Here is a 23,022-nt window from a genome sequence, read left to right as displayed (position 1 = left end):
CAAAGAGATAACATTTGAAGAGAAATGTGGGAAATGGGAAGGAACCAGTGAAGCAAAAGTCTGGAGAATCCACAGCACAGGCACTCTGAAAATCTGACCCAACCATGCAGACTACACACAGACTAGTGTACATTCAGGCCAAAAATCTGGAGGTTTTCTTTGATTCCTCTTCTTTCCCATCACCCCTTCATCCAAACCATCATCTAGTCTTGCAACATGACCTATAAAACAGCATCTCAAACCTCATCTCCATTGCTCCCCTGAACAATCCACTGTCAGTCACCAATATGATAGCAACTAGCCCCATAGGGCTATTGCTCATTTGAAATGTGTCCAGTCTGGATGCTGTAAGTGTAAAATATACACCAGATTTTAAAAGCTTTGTATGAAAAAAGGTAAAATATCTTAGTAATTTTTGTCCTGATTATACATTGAAATGATAATATCTTAATATATTGGATTAAGTAAAACACATTTTAAACATTAATTTTACCTGTTTCTTTTTACTTTTTTCCGATATGTAATATATTTTATTTTGGAATGTGATTTTTTAAAACCCAAGGGTTTTCTTTTTTGTTATATGTTGTTATTAACTAAAGTCCGTAGTTTATTTAGATTACCTTAGTTTTTACCTAATGTCCTTATTTCGTTTCAGAACCCCATCAAGGATATTACATTACATTTAGTTTTCATGTCTCTTTAGGTTCATCTTGGCTATGAGAGTTTTTTAGGCTTTTCTTATTTTTGAGAAGCACTGGTCCGGGTAAATTGTAGGATGCCCCTCTTTTTGAAAAAAATTTCATTATTTAAACTAAAACAAAAGCAGTTTACCCATATTTCCTACCTCTCAACTCCCCACCTCTAGCACCGACCAATCTGTTCTTTGAATCTGTGAGCTTGTTTTTTAAAAAATTTTGTCTTAATTCCACAAATGGGGGGATGGTATGATATTTTTCTTTCTCTGTCTGGCTTATTTCACTTAGCATAATACCCTCAAAGTCCATCCATGTCATCACAAATGGCAAGATTTCATTCTTTTTAATGGCTAATATATATATACTACAATTTTTTTATCCATTCATCCATTGATGCACATTTAAGTTGTTTCCATATCTTCGCTATTGGCTATTGTAATATAGCCAATGTTGCAATGAACATGGGGGTGCATAGATCTTTTCGAATTAGAGTTTCCTTTTCTGATGTGGGGTTCGAACGCTTCACTACTGAGGAAGAAGCGCTGGATTTTGGGTTCCCTCCTCGTTGTGGGATACTGTGCCAGGTATGGGGCTTAGAGAGGGATTATGTTCCAGCCTCTCTTACCCATTTCAGTGTGGTTTTCTTCTCATTTGTCCAATGTGTAGTCATCACTCAGCCTGCCTTTAAATGTTTTTTAAGAGAGAATTTTCCCGTATGTAGCTACAGACTCAGGGTGACCATGGGAGGAGGTAAGATCAGGATTTTCCTATATCTTCTTTTTCAGTATACACATTAAGACTATAAATTTCCATCAAAGAACCACTTTGCTGTATCTCACAAGTTTTGATAGGTAGTATTTTCATTATCGCTAGATTCCGAATGTTTTTAAATTTCTTCTTTAACCCATGAGTTATTTAGCATTATAAGCATTTTTAATTTCCATATGTATGGTTCTTCATTTGTCTTTTTGTTGTTTTTAAAGTTCTAATGTAATTATGAATTCACAATCTGAATGGTATCTATTCTTTGAAGTGTATTGAGATTTTCTTTATGGTCCAGTATATGATCAATTTTTGCCAATGTTCTGTACGTGCTCGGAAGAAAATATGTATGCTCTAATCATAGGTTATAGAATTCTCTATATGTCTGCCAGTCCAGTTTTGTTAATGGGCTATTCAAATCTTCAGTATCCCTGTAGTTTTTGTCTGCTTGAGTTATCAGTAACTGAGAGAAAAAGATGCACTGTGAGAGTGGAATTATCCATCGTTGTCATTGTGGGTCTCTGTGTAGCAATATTCTGGGATTCTGAGGCCTTCTATGCCTATGAATATTTGTATCTCATTCTCATACCTGAATGTCACTCTGGCTGAATATTAAATTTCTGTTTCTAGTTCTTCTTCCTTCAAGATTTTAAAATGCTTACTCCATTGTTTTTCTGGCTTCTAATGCTCTATTAAGAAATCTGATGTTTAATCTGATCTTAATTTTTCATACTGTAAACTTTTAAAACTTTTGGTCTCAGATATCCCAAATTTCACTATGTCTGTAAGTGTAGGTTTTCCAGATCACTTTTCTTTGAGGTTCCATAGGCCCTCCCCCCTGAGGTCTTTTACTTGTTTATCCGTCCATTCATGAGAAATTTCACATTATCATTTCTCTAAGAAGTCATTTTCTTATGGGGATTCCCATTATCTGTATGCTGCCACTTCTTCTCTTCTCCATATCTCTTGATTTTTCCTTTTTCTATTTCTTTGAACTTCCCTTCCTCTTTCTGTGACATGACCTCAATCTGGTCTTCCAATTCCCTCATGTGGTCCTTAAAGGTGTCCCTTCTGCCATCTTATTCTCCTTTGTTCATTGTTTCAACTACTATACATTCCATTTGTAGTATGTCCACTTGGTTCCTTTTGTGTTTCTTGGTTTTCATGTATAACATTATCCCTTACCTTTTTTAGCAGGTTTATTGGGGGCTAAATTTAAATGCTTGGTCCATTCTAATGTTTACGTTTCTGATGAAATCTATAATTATTTTTCTTCTGAAATAGTTGTACTTCTCAAAATATCTTGTCATGTGCATTCATTTTTTTCCTCTGGAAATGCATATGAGAACAGATGCAGGGTGACCCACTAGGGCTGAGGGGAGTTTGGGGGATGCTGTACTAAAACCATAACAGTCCCAAGCAAGCCAAACGTTGATCACCTTTCTAGACACCATTTTGAGCCACACCAAGTTGCTCAGGGATGAGAATAAATGAGCTCTAGAGCAGAGAACCCAAGTCAGGAAAATCACAGCCAATCACTCTTTAGGTCTAGAGTTCATCTTCTGCTTCCCCCAAGAGGAGAGAAGCAACATCAGAAGGAACAAGCCTTAGGTTGAAATTCACAAGCCCAGGGAAGTAAGAGTAGGAGGTATGGGTGGGCAAATGCCCTAAGTTGGTTAGGACCTAAGGAGTTTCTTGGCTCCTTACAAGCACCTTACAAGCTCCTTACAAGCTCCTGTGTGGCCCTGATTGTCCTCTTGAGTCCACTTGGACTAGAGCTCTGCATCACCACATGTGTGGGGGCAGGTACTGATTTTCCCAAGGCAATAGTGAGTGAGAAGCATGAGCACATGTGTAATAGTTCTTCTCCTATTTTATTATTCTGTAGCAGTGTGGCTGGCTACTTCTTGCCCAAGGCCTAAACCACCACCACCTTCCTCTCCCAGTCCTCTTACTGAACAGTTCCCTCAAATCCTCTCATTACCAGGGTTTTCTCATAATTTTCTTCATTTGATGGTGGTGTACCTCTACATTGCTTCCATGACCTTGGAGGAAGGAACAGTAATAATGCTAGTTCAGCATCTTCATATCACTTATTTGTATGGTGGTTCCTAATTATTTTTACATCTTTTATTAAAAAACTACAAGCTTCTTGGACATGTAGCAAAAGGGCTCTGGAAATGGCAAAGCACAATAAATATTAATTACATTATTATAAACAATATCAAGATATGTTCATATGCCTACAGTGGCCTAATTTTTAAGAAATATTCTTACATAAAATAGCATTAGAAAAATACTACAACCATATTTGACCAGAAACCACATAAAATCTGACAAACTTCTGATTTTTTTACAAGTATTTATTACTGTTGCTATACTATTACATTTGGCACATCTACAGGGTTTTTTTTTAATTTCCAAAATATGTCACTAATCTGTAACTTATTATTCCTTAGAGCTTCTTTATTGAAAAGACTTTTCTATGGCAAGGTACAAAAAGGCATTCTAGGAAAAACATTCTAAATTACATTATTTACCTAAAAGACTATCTTTATATATTACTGGTCTATTGAAATTTTTCTTTTCAATCAAATTCCATTCATCTTTACATAATGCACGTAACAGCTACCATGAAAAAATAACCATAAGCGAAAACTGTTTTGCTGCCTGTCTTCATTTTTTGCTACCCCTCATTTTTCTTTCTACTTCTGTTTGTGAAAGTTTGAATTCCACCTTCTTGATGCCCTCAAGTCCATAATTACTTCTTATAACAATTCTTTCATGATGCCCACATTATAAATTATTCATCATTTTGAATAATACCTTAACTTCTTCAAATGTACCCTTGTACTTTCTTTTTCTTGTTATTTTTTCCCAGATTATTTATATACCTTTTTGTAATCTTGCCTTGACACTTCTAGCCTCTGATTTTTTTTTCCCCTGATAGTTGTCCCTAGAATGGCACTGCTATAGAGGATTAAAGAATCAAGTGATTCTGGATTTTCCATATTTCACTCCTACTTCATTCCTGCTGTCTCCCTTTGCTCTCTCAATTCCTTGCACCTAGAGTGTTCCTTTCTGCCCCATCTAGTCCATTCTTTGGCCCCTGCCTTCAAAACCTGGCTCCATATTAATTTCCTTCAGACAGCTTTCCTTTATTAAACCACTTCAGTCTATTCTGTTTCTCTTAACCTCTAAGAATTCATGTATAAACTATACATATTATCATGTCCTTGAATGTGCTTGTTATAATTTTATTCAGTTATGTGGTTATATATTTTGTAATATTTTACTATTTACATTATTACATCCTTGTAATCTCTAATTTTTCTTGTTAGCATGAATTATAAGCTGTTATTACATAATGTAAATGTGCAATCAGTTGTTTAACGTCAGTCTCTTCTGTTTATAATGTCTATAACTACAAGCTCTTCTGGCTAATTGTCTATTTTTGTATCCCCAGAGCCTAGAATAATATACATAGTAAGTGCTCAATTAATACCATAATGTCTTTGAAATGCCATTCAGGATATCAGTAGGATATCCATCAGAATATCATAAATTCTCGCTGATTTTTTAAAATACTATTTTGTCTCGAATCTCTTATACTTTCTATGGTAGTTGGGATGTATTTGACTCCAAGACACAGAAAACCTCATGGACTTAAACTAACACAGACTTAAACCAAAGGAGGCTAGCTGTTTACTTAGTAAGTCCAAAGGTGGGCATTTCCAGTATCAGCATGACCATTCAATGCTGTTTTCCAGGACTTGGATTCTTCTCAAACTTCTTAGCCATCTGAAGCTCGCTGGTTTGCAACCTCAGCCATAAGGCATCACAGCCCAAAGATGGTGGCCACATTCTCTTATTTCAATGTGCAAAGCAGGAAGCAAGGGGAATGGCACCAAAACAATGGGGATATCTACTCCTTCTTGTCAGACTCCCGGGAATCCCCCAGTCCGCGTGGCTTCTTCCAGTTCCAATAATGAGAACTGAGTCATGTGCCTACTGTTGGACTAACTGGGCAAAGACGAGAGGACTGCCATTAATGATCAATCCTGATTCATCCCTATTATTTTTCACCTAGAAGAAAGGGAAACTGCTAGGAATGCAGCAACACTGTGTTTACTCTTCAGCCGTGTTAAACAAACCATACTGGAGCTCTATTTTCCTCTGAACATTCAAGCTTTTAAGTTTCTTTAGGCTTTTTTCTTTTTATTTCCTGTATCTTAATCATTAAGCCTTTTCCTTCAATAACATTTACTTTTGTGACCAGAAGGTTTCTTTCGTTGACTTGTTTACATACTCACTTCATTTCTGCATTTTTTTCTTTTCAAAAGTGCTGAGACATATTGCATTTTCAAAAAAGAAACAAGTTTATTCTGTCCCTTCCTTTCCACTGTTTATATATACTTCCATTTCTCAACTATATTAGGAGCCTCAGAGGCCAAGAAAATGTCTTCTGCTCTAAATGTACTTGACTTGCCCTTCCCCTTTATGGCTAATCACACACATGCAGGCTTTTTTTTTTTTTTTTTTTTAAGATTTTATTTATTTATTTGACAGAGAGAGAGGGAATACAAGCAGGGGGAGTGGGAGGGAGAGAAGCAGGCTTCCCGCAGAGCAGGGAGCCTGATGCGGGGCTCAATCCCAGGATTCTGGGCTCACGACCTGAGCCGAAGGCAGACGCTTAATGACTGAGCCACCCAGGCGCCCCCACATGTAGGCTTTAATAGGAAGCAATAGGAATCAGGGTTTCATAGACAAGTAGCACTGCTAATATTACAGACATCCTCTTCTAACTTGTTTATATTAAGTTCTTCACATACTTGCCTTTTGCTCTAGTCAGAAAGTCCCCAAACACAGTGTATTTCCCACTTCATCCCACCTTTTCCAACATCTTTCACAGAAGCAAAGGAGCTGGGTTTCCATAGTAACACAAGTGTGACAGTTGAGGGTATCTGGGTATAGATGAGATAACTCTCAGATGTAGTGGGGAGAGGAGAAATGAAGTGTTTTTCTTTTTTTTTTTTTTTCTTCCAGTAATACCCTTCTGAAGCTAAAGAAACCCTAAAGTGTCAGTGCACAGTGTTAAGTTTTCACTATCATACAAATTTATAGCTCTTAGAGAAAATTCAATTTCATTTTATCTCATTTTTATTTTGTCTTTCCCACAAACAAATGGAGACATAAGTTTTTATTTCTAAAATCACTCTCAGAATAGATAGTTCATGCTGGCATAAAAATGAACATGATTAAGGAATCAGGAGACAGACACCCATCTCCCAACCAAATCTTCAAAATTCTCTACACGTTCTGACATCCTTTCTTATGGAAGCTAATCCTTCAACCAGTATTTCACATAAAGGCTCAAATTAGGTAAGTATCATCATATAATACAGAAGACGAAAGAAAATATGACCTGCTTATCATGTTTCTTTTGCTTATTAGTGGTTAAAAATCTACCCTTATGGCAACATTGAGAATGAACATTGAGAATGAATATCAAATGAATATGAATTCATTGAGAATGAATATCAAATAGCAAGATGAGAAATATAAAGGTGCAACTACCCTAAGGGCGGCCGTCTGTATACTTCTCCTTATCAAGAAAAGTCAGCAGTAATGAAAGGTCAGAGAAAACAGCCTGGAAAATGTCAAAACGCTCCCCTATTCTTTATTATGCTAAGTGGTGTGACTAGGGAGCCCACTCACTATTTTTTGTGTGACAACTTCTATCAGATGCACTGCAATCCAGAGCTTCTCAACTTCTGGGGACCTAGGAAATGAAAGTTGCTTAAGGTTACATTGTGGATTCACAATCCCAATGCAAATTTCCAAAAAAACCCAAACAAAACAAAACAAAAAGCAAAAACAAAAAGCCACTGGACCTTTATTTGCTTCCAAAATAAATGATTTTTCTGCTCCATTGCAATGCAACGTACTACACAGATTGTAATGATCTATACAAAGAGAGAAAGTTTGATTCTTCTCAAAAAGCCTAGGAATTTTATCACCATGATGCACTATTTGGATCTTAAAGAGACAGTCTGTCTTTCTTCTGAAAAGAAGTGTGACTGTTACAAAGCTAAAGTAACCTCAAATCAGCATACAAGTTTCACACAAAATATGAGACTTGTAAAAAGCTAGGTGAACACTGCACTCATCTACAACATCTTCTTGAAATATCCCTGCCAAAAAAGTTCAGATGTGATTTCTTTTAATTTTAATTCACTTTTTCACATTACTAATCTAGAATCAGATATCAGATCCTCTATGGTTTCCATGATCTTAAAAGATTCTTCCGATTCGAATTTTTTTGCAATCTGCCTTCACTGCTGATTCCAGAGGCTCAGATATTACCTCTCATACTTTGACAACATTTAATCAAGAAATGAAGACTGAGTTATATTTATTACACATTTTGACATGACACTTGCCCTCAATTATTTTAAGCAAAAACTTGGTATGTGCTATACTATAGCAAGATAATGCAAATATAAATTCTCCATTCTAATATAATGGACTAACAGAGCAATAGAACACTGCTGAATCCAAGTACACCTTTGTAGTAGTTTGACAATTGACAGAAAAGATGGTAAAGGAACACCTGGTTTTTCCAGGAACTCAGACCAACATCCTCTCTACATGATGACCTTGTGGGGAAAGAGAAAGGGCGAAGAGGTATGCCATGATCAAACGTTAGAACTGCAGAAACTTATTATTCCCAAGAAATGTGATTTAGTAACAGATGAGTGTAGACTAGTCTGAGAAGGACAGAGTTTAAGTAAGGTAAATCCAATAACCAGTTATTACAAAATATAATCCAGGAATACTTGGAAATAAAACTTCTAAATTTGACGTTGCGGGTATGAAAGTGCAACTAACATATGCTACAGAGACCGAACGGTAAGTTTAAAAAACTAAGTAGTTAAAAAAAAAAATGTTTCAGGAGGCACGCATGGAAGACCCGTGCCAACTGCTGCAGTATGTCTCCTTAAGTACCGGAAAATTTCTCACCCTAAAGACAAAAGTCCCTGTTTTCTCGATTCATCCCACGATTCAGCCCACATTCCCTCAGCACCATTTCCATGCCCATCATTTAGGCAGCATGCCAAGGAGACGACGTTAAACGCAGAATTCATCACTCTCGCCCGCAAAACACCTTGCTCCTTGCCAGCATAGGGCACAGCGACCGACCCCTCCCGGACCCCACCAGCCTCCCTGTCTCCATACCACCGGCCCTAGGTGGCAAGGGAATCGCGAGTCCTGGTTGGCTCACATCGAACCTCCGTCATTCGCCAGCTCACCTACGATTGGTTGGCAGAGGTGCGCAGGAGCAAACGCCCAGCCTGGCCAGGCAAAGGGAGGTGAGTTGGTTGATCCTGCGACTAGAGTTTCCCCCATTGGCTGACGGGTGGGTGTCACGTGGCATGAAGTGGCTCTCGATTGGCCGAGAAAGATACCATGGGGTACAGAAACGTGATCTGGTTGGTTGGACTGAATCCCAGCTTCCCACTAGGTGCCCCAGCTAGCTGTTGCTATGAGGTGTCCCTGGGCCTTCTGTTGCGGGTGGGAGCTCCGTTCTCCCGGTTTTCCAAGCGCCCGTAGCTGAGAGGGCGTGGGAAGAGCTCGACACCAGGCCGGCGCTGGAGCAGGGCGGGGCTGGGGGCGTTGGGCGGGACCCCCAGCAACGTCGCCGGGCGTGCGCCTGGCTTCCGCGGACTCGCCTTCGCCACCTCGGGCAGTGGGCAGAGGGGCCATGCAACCCCTCCCTCAGCGTTCTGAGTCTTAAAAGAAAGCTTCGCTCCGTTGTATTTATGTTCGTTCCCTCAAAAAGGCTTCTCGTTACGTTGATGCAGGATAAAAACCCAAACTCTCAGTACTGAGAGACTGGGTGGTGTCAAGCAAAATCCCTCACCAACACCTCCTTTTGAGCCTTGCCCGTTTCTTCTTTTCACTCTCCGCCTCACGTTAAAGCCTGCAGATTGCTCCGGCCCCGCTAACATCTTGTCTCCCCCAAATGCCGAGCGTGGGATTCTCCAGTTGACCAGGTTCCCGGCTCAGGCAAGCGAACTGCGCATGCTCAGGACGCAGGCCCTGGGGTTCGACGGGGCGTGCGGGGTAGGGTGGTGTTGGGCGGCAGAGGAGGTTGTTTATCTAACCGCGAGCGGAGGCTTCCGCACGGCGCAGTCTCCCGGGAGCGCGCGCGGCCGGTCGCCTAGGCGACGGGGAGCAGGGGCGGGGCTGCGCCGCGGAGCCCCGCCTCGTGTCGCCGAGCCCCGCCCCCGGCAGCGCTGCGGCTCCCGCTCGGGCGCGCGCTCCGGCAGCCGAGGAAGCTGCGGTGGCGGCGGCGGCAGCGGGCGGGGAGCTGGGCGTGGAGGCGCGAGGGGCGGGGCGGGCGGGTGGCACTGCGGGCCCGCGGCTTGGGCGGCTCCGGTGGCTCCGGCGGCTCTCGCTGGCTGCTCGTGCTCAGTGCCTGCCGGCGCCCGCGGGCCGCGTTGCCGCCCGGCTCGGCCCATGCCCAGGGCTGCTGCTCCCTCCGCCGGCGCCCGGGGGGTCGCGGCGGCCGTGAGGTGGGGGCGGCCGCGGGAGGCGGCGGGGCCGGCCGCCGGCGCAGGGTCCGGGGGCGCAGCGCGGCGGCCGTAGGTCTATGTCGCGGGCGGCGGCGGCGGCGGCGGCCGCGGAGGGACGATGCGCGAGTACAAAGTGGTGGTGCTGGGCTCGGGCGGGGTCGGCAAATCCGCCCTGACCGTGCAGTTCGTGACCGGCACCTTCATCGAGAAATACGACCCCACCATCGAGGACTTCTACCGCAAAGAGATCGAGGTGGACTCGTCGCCGTCGGTGCTGGAGATCCTGGACACGGCGGGCACCGAGCAGTTCGCGTCCATGCGGGACCTGTACATCAAGAACGGCCAGGGCTTCATCCTCGTCTACAGCCTCGTCAACCAGCAGAGCTTCCAGGACATCAAGCCCATGCGGGACCAGATCATCCGAGTGAAGCGGTGAGGGGGCCGGGGGGAGCGGGCAGGGGGCTTCGCGGTGCTGCCGGCAGCCGACGTCCCGGGGCCAGAACTCCCCCGTGCTCTGGGTGGCCGTGGACAGGGGGAGCTGTCTGGGGAGATGGCTCTGGGGGTCTCATGCTCTATAATAATTTTTTTTTTTTTGCCAGCATCACCACCACCATCATCTTGAATCTCAAATTTGAGTGCTTTGTTTCACAACTCAAATTTGGCATCCCGTGAACCTACAGCACAGCTCTTTGTCTCTTGGATATTATTAGTAGCACTTGTGCAGAACCCCAAAGGAAACAAAGTTTAAAACTTGCAGTGGGAGAAAGGGTTGGGTAGGTTTGTGTTGGGAAAGAGGGGAGCTCTGCAGGCATAGTGGAGACATTTTCAGATTGAACAACAACAAAAAAATCTACCTTGGCAATATTTGACAGCAAAATTGCTCACACATATATGGTAAAAATGTCAAGTCCAGAGGAAAGACACCTTTCTCCTCTCTTAAAAGATTGAGTGGTGCCAAGGCGTTTTACAAAAATGAACTGTGCAATTAAGACGAAACTTTAAAGGCATTAAATTATTTGAAGACGTCCTAACAGTTCAGTGAGGTTGAGAGAGTTATTAGCATATAGGAGCCCAGATATGCCATTTACGTTAAAGAATGCGGCTTAACTTTTTTTTTAATCCAACTGCCTTATCCCCTCAAAAAAAAAAAAAGAAAAAAAGAAAGGGAAAAAAGCATTCCTGGAAACAAAACTGAAGTTTCTTCAAAGGTGTAACTCAAGTATTAGCTAATTTAAAGTTAATGCAAACAAGCTCTTTCCTGATATAAACTCTTTTTTTTTTACAGTGTGCATTTTGAAAATATGGCTTGTAGCTTAAATGGCTTAAAATACTTGTTTTCTCTTAAATATTAGTATATATTTTCCTATAATTTCAAGCATCAAAAATGTAATAATAGTTCAAAGTTTTAGCAAATTTTTCTAATTACTAGTTGCACATTATTGTTCTGTGTGATTCTTATTAGCTAATAATTGTTAATAATTTTGATATAGTGTAATTTTTTTTTCTACCTAACTCTAGCTTTAGCCCTAAATTTGAAGACATTTACTGAAAGATAGTTGTAAGTGAACTGTAGACACAATCACGTTGTAAGTCAGAGTCACTTATTTTGAAAGAGCAAAGACCAAGTCATGTGTACTCAGTAGGTACTCAAAAATTCATTACAAGAGGTGGATTTTTAATGCAACATATGATCAAAGGGGATGCCCTGTCCCCATCCCCCTTTAACTCATTGCGCATACACTTTAATAGCTAAAACAAAATTTTGTATATTATTTCTTGCTAAAACTCAAACTAGAATAAAATGAATATTTTCATGGTCTCTGTTGCCGTTCTAAGATCTGTAAATCTGATAGTTTTTTACTTCTCCAGTCTCATTTTCTTAAAGTTAATTGCTGTAGATAACAAACGAGCAGTTTTGGTGCTAAATTTAATAAGTGTATACTTAAGGGGCTACATTGCAGTGACTGAAATCCTTAATTAGTACGCCACCCCCCATACTACTAAAAAAAAAATACAGAACAGGGCAGTCTAATACATTGTCACGTGTCAATCTTAAGCCATATACATACATCAAATAATAAAGTGAATGCCCCAGCTGCTCCAAACTTCATATTTAAGTGTAGACATATAATTCAAACATTGATAAAAGGGCAAACTTCTTGACAGAAGCCTAGGGGACAGAATATGGCAGAATATCCTCAGATAGTTTAGTCCACATGATTTTGTAGTTTCTTATGATTTAGTGGAGATTACTAATAGTGGGCTAATCTAAACCTGGTATGGTGAAACTATTTATTTGTTTGCACCACAACCAAGGTGCAAAAAAAAAAAGTAAAATTCTACTTGCCTAGGTGTCATTTTACTCACTAGTCTCAGTTCTTGATGTAAAAAAACCATGGGTCAGCTGACGTCAAGTTCATAAACTCTTTTCACTGGAATTCATCCATCATATCCGTAAGGACCCCTTGGGCCCTTCTGTGTTCTGACATTCTATACCTCACCCTAATTTTATCATCTGGCCTCCCAGCCTATAACATATTATAAATAACTTACATAGAAAGAGAGGATCTGTGTATATTATGTATATTAGAAGATAATAGATAATGCCTATATGATGCTAAAGTAAGCATTAAATGTGCTAGTAATTTAACTCCTCCCACTTGAGAATAAAACATGATTTTCGGGGCACCTGGGTGGCTCATCGTTAAGCGTCTGCCTTCGGCTCAGGTCATGATCCCAGGGTCCTGGGATCGAGCCCCGCATCGGGCTCCCTGCTTAGCGGGAAGCCTGCTTCTCTCTCTCTCACTCCCCCTGCCTGTGTTCCCTCTCTCGCTGTGTCTCTCTCTGTCAAATAAATAAATAAAATCTTTAAAACAAAACAAAACAAAAAAACATGATTTTCAAATAAGTAAATTTTCTGTTCTTTTTGGGAATCAGTTTTTAAATTAAGCAGTTGCTATAGGAAGTATTCAGTAATTATTCCCTCCTCTCTGCCCACTAGCTGCTTTACATATTACAACAGTTGTTTGGGGGTATTTAATATCACCATAATGCCAGTGACAAAAGTGAAGTGCAGAGAGATTCGGTATTTTACCCAAGACCAGTCACTGATGGAAGGATTTAAACCAAGATCTGTTACAATCCATGTACTCTTCTTCTATACCAGGCTGGCTTTGAACTTGTTATTTACTGGCAAATTAATACCCAGCTTTTGGTCTAGGGTGGCATTGTTCCATACAAGTATAATGTGAGCCACAAACGTAATTTAAAAATTTCTAGTAGCTTATTTTTTTAAATTATAGCAGATAAAGTTAATAAGGCATTTTTTAATGTACTATTTGCCATTTTAATGTGTAACCAATATTCAAAAATTGAGATATCTTACTTTCCTTTTTATTCTAAATTTTCCAAAATCTGGTGTGTAATTTACACTCACAGCACATTTTAATTCAGATATATTTCAGGTGCTCAGAAGTCACGTGTGGCTGCAGGCTACCATATTGGGCAGTACAGGTCTAAGGTGTATATATTGCAGGGAAGCAGTAAGCCTCAGTTTCCTTATCTGTGAATGAGATGCACCCTTCAAAGTCTTTATTAGGATTAAATGAGATAATTTATTTTAAGGTGTCCAACACAATACCTTGAACACAGAAATTGCTCCAAAATTCCAGCTATTCTTTTATTAATAACCTTGTCACCCTATCTTCTTTAAATTTTATCCTTGATATAAATGTAATTTTAGAGGAAATAAAGTTGTGACTGCCTTTTGAAATTCATCGCCTGATGTAGACAAGATGAGAATAAAAAGCAACTGGGATTAAAACAACCCTTGGAAAAATTTTGCTCATATATTCTCAAAATATTTTCCCTTATTAAAGGCCTTATGGGAAAGGGGAGGAGACTGAAGATTTAACTTCAAGAATAGCACCAATTCATGGCCAGTGACAGTGAAATGGAGCTTTTTATTGGATTGTTCTTGTATGGAATGTTGTGCTCTTAGAAAATGTAGAACAAGCCCATACTCCCTCAAGTGTTTACAGGTGCAGAGGCATTCATCTACTTACACTACCTCCTGTCCAAGCCAAGTGGCCCAACTAAAAAGGCTGTATTTGTTAATTCACATACTTTCCTTTTTCAGCTTGACTTCAGATGAGAACACACACTCAAGGAAGTGTGATAGGGATATAGAATATGTTTCAGTTGAAATAAAACTAGAATTTTTTCTGATTTCATAATTGCTTCTCCCATTCCTCCCCGGGTAGGCCATGATCCTGACTTAAAGTGTCTTGGAACATGCCGTTCAAGGCCTGTTGTTCTCAGAATAAAGCCCAGAAATCTTCTACATGACCTTCCGAGGCGCAGCATGCTCCTGCCCGTGTCTGCCTTTCCGGCCTCACCTTTTCAATCTCCTCGTCCCTTAGGTTCCAGCACCCACACCTGCTTTTAGTTCCTTGAAAGTACCTGTCTGGGCTTTCCTTGTACATGTAGCATTTACCTTTTGCAGTTAATTCCTACTCATTTTCACCCCTACTTAAAAGATTTCCTCCTCAGGGAAGCCTTCTTTCCCTTCCCAAGCTGAGTTAACTCCTTCCTGTGTTCCCACACTGGATGAAATGTCATGCCTCACGCCTTCCCTGAATCATGCATACCTCAGACCTCTCTGCTACCCTGAACTTCCCTCTTCTTGTAGCACTCACCGAAGTTGAACTATTTGTGTGATGATAGACGTGCAGTTGGTCTTTCTCATTAAACTCTAGTCCTGTGTGGCTAGCACAAGCTCCTGGCAGAGAGGAAACGCTCAAGAAAAAAGTGTTGAAAGAAAACCAGTGTTTGGAAAGAAAATTATTTTTATTGTCCTTTAGCCTTGGTATCCCTGAACATTTTAATTTTATAGGTGGGAGAGACGATTCTTAAAAGTCCGTTTTGCACGTGGAGTAGGTGGTATCCCTTCAGCTCTTAACATTCTCTCACAGTACTTGTACCTACTTGGGGTGACAAGGGAAGGGGTGAAGTTTAATAAGAATCTCGAAGCATCAGGAGCTCCAAAGCCTTCCAGATGGAGGAAGTGGCATGGAAAACTCATACAGTATTTGTTGGCTGTTAAATAGACCAGATTGGCTAAACTAGGAATTCATATACAAGTGTGAAAGGAGGGAGGTAAGGCTAAAAAATGTAAAGCTAAGTTACAGAAGGTTAAACAGTTTGGACTTGATCTTGTAGTAAAGGACCGTGATCAAAATTGGTATAGAAATGATAACATGGAGATGATGTGATAGAAGGTTTGGTGACAATAGACCAGAGTTAGGGGGAATGATCCTGCAATATTGTGATCATCTATCCTAGTTTTTGTGTGAAGTAGAAAGATTCTGAATTAGCATGATATCTGCAGGAACAGAAAGGAAAGAAGGGATGCGAATAATACTGTAAAGAATGAATTAAACTTAGTTGGGGGGGAGGGTCAAATGTAACCTTGGACACTTTGAACATGAGTGAACGGGATTACAGAGGAATAGTGGGGGGACATTATTTCTGTGTTGGAGATGGTAATCATCCGTATAGATGCACCTAATAAGTAATTAGAATATTTGAATAAAGCCTGAAAGATCACTTTACATATGAATGTAAGGACTCAGGATCCTCCCTGTAGTTCAGATGTGGAGAGTAGATGAGACCTCCTGGGTAGAATAGAGAGAGAGAGAAATGAATGGATATGGCCAGAAATAGAATTGTAAATGAATATGGCCAAGGATAGCACTTGAGAGTTAAGATATATAGAGGAGGCTTCACACGTTACTATATAGGCTAGAAGGCATGGGGGGAATTTTAAGATTGGGAAAAAGAGAACAGGAAGAGACAGCTGATTTGCACTACCCAAAGTGAAATTCGTTACTATTTTTTTTTTTTACTAATATTTCTATATGATTTAAGCGATCACTTTTAAGTGACCAAACTGATCGTTTGCACTTTTTCTCCTCACAATAAGTATCCATAAAAACCTTCTCTAAAATAGAGGCAGATGGCCAATTGCTACACATAGATCTTGACCCATGACAGATTGGTGCTGTGGAGCCAAAACCAGGGAATACATCAAATGTTTGTCCCAAGTAAGTGGAATATCTAGAGTCTCCCACCACTCCTTCCTCCACAAACACCTTCTTCCCCAGTTTGATACCTCTAGTAACCAAAATTGTCATTGGAAGCTGGGCCTCCAAAGTACAGAGCACCTAGAAGTCATGAGTCACTTTTTATAGCCCCAAGTATTGTCTTGCTGAAGGGGAAACTTGTATTTGCCACATTATGAAATTAGAACATTACAATATCGTGCCTTTCTCTTTGCTATCCCGAGATTGGAATTGTTTAAGTTCACTTTGCAGATGGAGCAGATGATCTCCCTTCGGCTCTAACATGCTGTTGGTACTTCTCTCTAGTGGGCGCCATGAGGGAAGAGGTAGGGTTCAATATGAGCCTTAACGAATGAGCAACCTGTGACCCGCAAATCTTGTCTAGTTAAGATTTGGTGATAATTGTGTCAATGAAATCTATAATCAGAGGGATCATTCCTATAATTTTTTTTTTAAAGGGAAAGGGGGCAAAAGTAATTTAAGTAGCCAACCGTTCTACTACTGCACACAGACAAAATACATCGCCTGTCCCTGCATATTGACATAACTCCTCCGGCAGGAACAAATGGATGATTTGAAGGTGACCTCACTGACCACCCAATGAGAAATATTTGGGTCACCAGGCAAGTGGATGATGTTGACTCTCTAGCACTCTTTAGGAAAAGGTGGAGTAATGAATAGGTAAACACTAAGGAGAAGGTGGAGGAACTGATAAAATGTCTCTAGATGACTCAGCCAACAGGAAGACCCAACTAAGTTGGAATCCTGTTATTTGTTAAAGTTTTCCAGTTAGTAATACATTTGAGTGTTTTCTCTGGGTCCTCTTCCACTAAATTATATGTCACACTAAAATGCATAGATTATACATTTATGTATATTTCTAAGCAATAAACTTTACATAAAAGCATGTACACCATACTTAATTCGTGAGGTGTTGTTTGTTTTTTGTTTTTTTTTTTTATCAAGGGTAATTTTGGTTACACAGTTTTTTCCTTAGCCATTGTCTTTAAACCTAAGCCCCTGGGGAAGGATGTGTGATTCTACTCTAGGGTTTTTGTTTTTTGCTTCTGTTTTCACTTTTCCTTGTTAATCTGTTTCTCTCTCTCTCTCTGTTCTTACCCACTATTTTATTATGTACTTATATTTTTCTGGCTTATGGAATAAAAAGAATTGTAATACTCTACAGTTTTTTTGGAAAAATATCTGGGTTTGGATATGAGTAGCCTCTAATATGAGATAAAACTGATGGAGACAGAATAATTACAAAAGTATAAATGTAGAGATATTATTTCCATAGGAAATGCATCATGAAATTTTAAGAGTGTGCAGAAATACTTTTTATTTCTTACTTTCACAGTTGTGGTTAATTATATTAAAAATTATTCTCAGCCTGGCAGAGAAAAGTTAAGTTTCTTAAACATACTGTTATGCTTTACCAGATCAAACTGTGCCCTTCAGTAGAATAATACCAGTAATGGTAATGCAATGATCTTAGACATCTACATTTCCATAAAGTGTGTAAGTAAAATGTAGATATGTTGGTAAAGTTTAAGGTTATCAAAATATCTAAAAATAGCATATCTCTAGTTGTTAACATGGTATATACCGAATACTCTTTCAATAGATTTAACTTTATACTTCCAAAAGATTGAAATCTCTTTGGAACTATTGGGCCCAATATTCCAACTATTTCACCTTTTATTCTTGTAGGAAAACCCTAATAAAACACCTACATTAGCCTGATTTTTAATACATTTCAGTTTATATTAAAGGTCACAACTGTGAAAAAAAATTTTTTTAGGCCTGTGAGTCAAAATAAAATTATTGGGTATCTGAATCAAATATCAGCAGCATTTTGTATTGAAATCATGGTTTGGTAAGTCCAGTAACAAAGCAACATTGGGAGTCTTCGAATCTGATTCATTTTATTACTTAATGTTGAAGATACTGCATATTGCTGAAAACTCTTATCTGAATAAGCTATTTAAAATAGATGACAGTGTGTAAATTAAGTACACTTGTGAAGTATACATTCTTTTTACTCAAAATGCTCAAATATATTCACTGTCAGAATTGGATAGATTATTGTTTTTGCTTTGTTCTGTTTTTTACTTTCTCTAATAATCTTTCTTTTAATATGTTTAAGGTTTGAAAACATACCAAAATTGATATTTTAAGGGCAAATATAATCTATAATTTTTGTGTTTTTAAAATTTATTTTTATTGAGATATAATTGACATACAACGTATTTAGTTTTTTTTCCACTTAGTAGAATTATGCAAGAGAAACATTGTAAAATTTATTTAAAACATTTAGAAGTGTCACTCCCCATAAAACATGATAATTTGATATGTGTATACATTGCAAAATGATCACTACAATACGTTTAGTTAACATCCATCACCATTCATCGTTGCAATTTTGTGTGTGTGTGTGTGTGTGTGATGACAATTTTTACAATTTTCTCTTACCAGGTTTCAGATATACACTACAATATTGTAACTGTAGTCACCATGCTGTACATTAAACCTCCAGGACTTACTTATCTTGTAACTGGAAATCTGTACTTTTTTACTACCTTCACCCTTTTCTCTCTCTCTTTCACACACACACACAAACACACATGCATGCATGCACGTGTTCACATACACACCCACCCATCCTGCCAACCACTTATCTGTTCTCTGTGAGTTCAGGTTTTTGTTTTCTTTTGTTTTAAGATTCCACGTGTACATGAGCTCATACAGTATTTGTCTTTCTCTGACTTATTTCACTTAGCATAATGTCCTCGGGGTCTATCCATTTTGTCTCAAATGGCAGGATTTCCTTCTTTTTTATGGCTGAATAATATTCTTTTTGTGTGTCTGTGTGGATATATGTGTATACAGACAGACAGACATACCACATTTTCTTTATCCATTCATCCATCAATGGACACTTAGGTGGTTTCCATGTCTTGGCCACTGTAAGTAATGCTTCGGTGAACATGGGGTGCAGATATCTCTTCGAGATAATGATTTTGTTTGAATAAATACCCAGAGGTAGAATTGCTAGGTCATATGTAGTTCCACTTCTAACTTTTTGAGGAACCTCCATACTGTTTTGCATGGTGGCTGCACCAGTTTGCATTCGCACCAGCAATGCACAAGAATTCCTTTTCTCCACATCCTTGTCAACACTTGTTGTTTCTTGCCATTTTGATAATTACCATTCTGATAGGTGTGAGGTGCTATCTCATTGTGGTTTTGAGACGCATTTCCTTGATGATTAAATTACCATTTCATGTATTTGTTGGCCATCCATATGTCCTCTTTGGAAAAATGGCTTTTCAGATCCTCTGCCGATTTTTTAATTGGGTTGTTTGTTGTTTCGTTTCTGTTGAGTTGTATGAGTTCTTTATATACTTTGGATACTAATCAGATCTATGTTTGAAAATATTTCCTCCCATTTCATAGATTGCCTTTGCATTTTGTTGATGGTTTCCTTTGCTTTGTAAAAGCTTTTTAGTTTGATATAGTCCCACTTACTTATTTTTGCTTTTGTTACCTTTGTTTTGGTATCACATCCAGAAAATCATTGCCAAGACCAGTGTCAGGGAGTTTTCCCCCTATATTTTCTTCAGAGTTTTGTGGTTTCCGATCTTATGTTCAAGTCTTTAATCCATTTGAGTCGATTTTTGTGTATGGTGGAGATATTGATCCAGGGTCATTCTTCTGCATGTAGCTGTCCAGTTTTTCCAGTACTATTTACTGGAGAGATTATCCTTTCCCTATTGCATAGTCTTGCCTTTGTTGTTGTGAATTTGTTGACCATGTATGCATAAGTTTATTTCTGGGTGTTCTAGTCTGTTCCATTGATCTGTGTGTCTATTTTTATGTCAGTGCCATACTGTTTTGGTTGCTGTAGCTTTGTAATATAGTTTGAAATCAGAAGTGTGATGCCTCCAGCTTGGTTCTTCTTTCTCAGAGTTGCTTTGGCTATTCAGGGTCTTTTGTGGTTCCACACAAATTTTAGATTTGTTCTATTTCTGTGAAAAATGCCCTTGGGATTTTGATAGGGATTACATTGAATCTGTAGATTGCTTTGAGTGGTATGGATATTTTAACAGTATTCTTTCAATTCACGAGCACAGAATATCTTTTTATTTATTTGTGTCTTTTTCAGTTTCTTTCATCCGTATCTCACATTTTTTTTAAATTGTTATTTCTGTCAAAAAACAAAGTATTGAAAAAATAACACATCTCCCTGTCTACTTCTATGTATTCTCTCAGCAGTGGCTTTCACATTTTCTTAATCATGGCCCTCAGTAAGAAATACATTTTACATTGTGACGGTACACACAGCATAAATACAAGTTTCATGAAATAATAGTTAAATTTGTTATGTTCCTTGTATTATATTTTCTATTTTATTCTTATAATTTTATTTCATTGTTTTTAAATGTTCCTCTTGATCCACTAAATTGATCTCATCACTCACAATTTGACAACTGCTATCCTAGAATATTTGTACTCTAAGGAAAATAAATAGAACTATCTCTGTAATTGTTGGAAACAGCATTTATCTTTTCCTGCTTTTCCAGTTTCCAACAACCCTATATAAATGCTACAAAAATGAAGTGCTTCCTAACATGAGTTAGTAAATGCACTCTCCATTACAAAGAAAGATAACATTTAGTCACTAAACAAAAAGACATGTAAAGTCTATCTTTGAAGAAGCATTTATTTCTGTTGGTTGTGCATATTAGAAATATGGGGACCTCTTTCTCATTTGTCGTGGAATTTTACTCAATCTGGTAAGGCAGGAGAGGTCCTGCCTTGTGAAGACTTTAAACAGAAAGAGATGTAGTAGGATTCAGCCCGGGATGTGTGCTTATTACAAGGATTATCCATCACTACAACAGGTTGCTGAGGAGGTTTGGGAAAGTGATCTTTATTAGAGCTTTGGTGCATCTGTCCAGGATGACATTGATTCAGCTCTCCCTTTAACAGTAAAAATAGATGAAGATGACCATAATTATATATATCTTAATATCACTTAGTAGAATTACCCAAGAGAAAGGTTATAAACCTTTACTTAAAGCATTTAGGAGTGTTATTTCTCATTCTATTCTAGGAGCAACCCTTAAAAATTAATAATTCAGATGTGGAAATACTACATCATATTAATAATTCAGTACATATTAGTATTTTCTGCTTTATTAGGTATCTTTACAGCTTTCTGTCAATGAAATCTTAGAGAGTGTTTTTCTCTATTCTGGGATGGAGAATTTTGTTGTTTTATTCTGAGTTCTAAATTCATCCATCGTTAGATTTCCAGTGATTATAACATACTGCATATATGATAATTGCTCTAACTTATTATTTTATTTTACCACGCATACTGATCTTATTTATGAAGACAGTGTTAATCCAGTTAAAGCTGATTCGCGGTACTTATTAGTCACATGATTTGGGGCAAGTTAACATTATCTGCACCTCAACTTCCTCAACTTCTGTAATATGGGTATAATACTAACGAGATAATGAATGTAGTGTTTCTTTACATAGTAACCCTAAAATATCCGTAGTAAAGTTTCCCCAAAAATCACACACATAGGAATGCAACTCCAGCATTTATCTGACTTTATAAAACAGTGTACTGCCACATGATTTCTTAAGAATTAGACTCAATTGCGATTGCCTTACCATATCTAGATAAACTATATAGCCAATCTGGTAGTGTTTTTCCATCTTTTTTCCCATTGCTTTCTATCTGTGTCTGAAGTTGCTAGTACAGTATGTTACAGAAATTTAGCATAGACCCTGAGTGTTTTGTCTTTGCCTTCCCGTAGAGACTCTGTTGGCTATAAATGGTGACAGTATGTTTTTGTGACTCACAAAGAATTGTGATGATTTTTAGTACATGTATTTTAAGCATAAGGAGTACTTTATAAAAAGTGATGAGACATATAGGGCGCCTGGGTGGCTCAGTTGGTTAAGCGACTGCCTTTGGCTCAGGTCATGATCCTGGAGTCCTGAGATCGAGTCCTGCATCGGGCTACCTGCTCGGCAGGGAGTCTGCTTCTCCCTCTCCTGCTCCCCCGTCTTGTGTTCTCTCTCTCTCTCAAATAAATAAATAAAATCTTAAAAAAAAAAAAAGTGATGAGACATAAGTATTTGTTAAATAACACGTCTTTAAGTTGATAATGATAATAGACCTTTTTATGAATACCAAAAACTATACAGGGGGTGAAGACAATTTTAACACTCTATATGGCCAGTTTAGATAGGTAGACAGAAGACAGATGGCTAGTGTAGAGAGAGAAATATGTTGACAGCTTTTTAACAATTTGATTGCAGAAGTCTTATCTGTCTTTGTATAAAAGTCATCACTGTCAACATTAAATACTATAGTTTAACCCACTTCATTTGCATAACATTGCTCTGGGCGTTATGCAAAATCAGTACAAGGTAGTATCTGTCCTTCTGGTATGCCAAAATGTTCTGTAAGTGAATATATATTTGACAGTGTTGAGTTGATGGTATATAGAGAGAGGGACAAAATGCATTCTCTAAAACAATTTGATTTCTAAGTTTCAAAATATTTTTCCACCAGAAAACATTGCTTTTACTAGGCCACCTTTTCTAAGGACTTTTTCATGCATTGTAACTTGTAGAAATGAAAAATTTGTCTCTAAGAGTAGTGCCCACAATGATACATTCACTTTGTTATGTTTAGTATATTTCGATCCTCCCTGGAAATGAAATCTTAGTTTCTGTTTGTATTTGGTTATAGAATGGTTTGAGCAGAATTGTTATTTTAGGAAGCATTAGAACAGAAAACTGATTTGTGGAAAATTGAGAAAAAAACAATAGCTAGTC

General features: G+C 38.7%; 1 protein-coding gene across 1 annotated transcript in view; it reads left to right on the top strand.

Moving 5' to 3' along the window:
* Positions 1–9,882: 9,882 nt before the first annotated feature.
* RAP2A (RAP2A, member of RAS oncogene family) overlaps positions 9,883–23,022 on the top strand; it is a 35,248-nt gene continuing 22,108 nt past the window's right edge. Inside the window, exon 1 of the mRNA XM_045869623.3 lies at positions 9,883–10,468. Within this exon, the coding sequence (XP_045725579.1) occupies positions 10,155–10,468 (314 nt within the window). The 5' untranslated portion in view covers positions 9,883–10,154. The remainder of the gene's footprint in view (positions 10,469–23,022) is intronic.

This window comes from Mirounga angustirostris, unplaced genomic scaffold (assembly GCF_029215605.1).
Source record: "Mirounga angustirostris isolate CCGP_5_RB_7025 unplaced genomic scaffold, mMirAng1.0.hap1 SCAF_3, whole genome shotgun sequence".
NCBI classification, from domain to species: domain Eukaryota; kingdom Metazoa; phylum Chordata; class Mammalia; order Carnivora; family Phocidae; genus Mirounga; species Mirounga angustirostris.
This window is presented reverse-complemented; position numbering and strand designations above follow the sequence as displayed.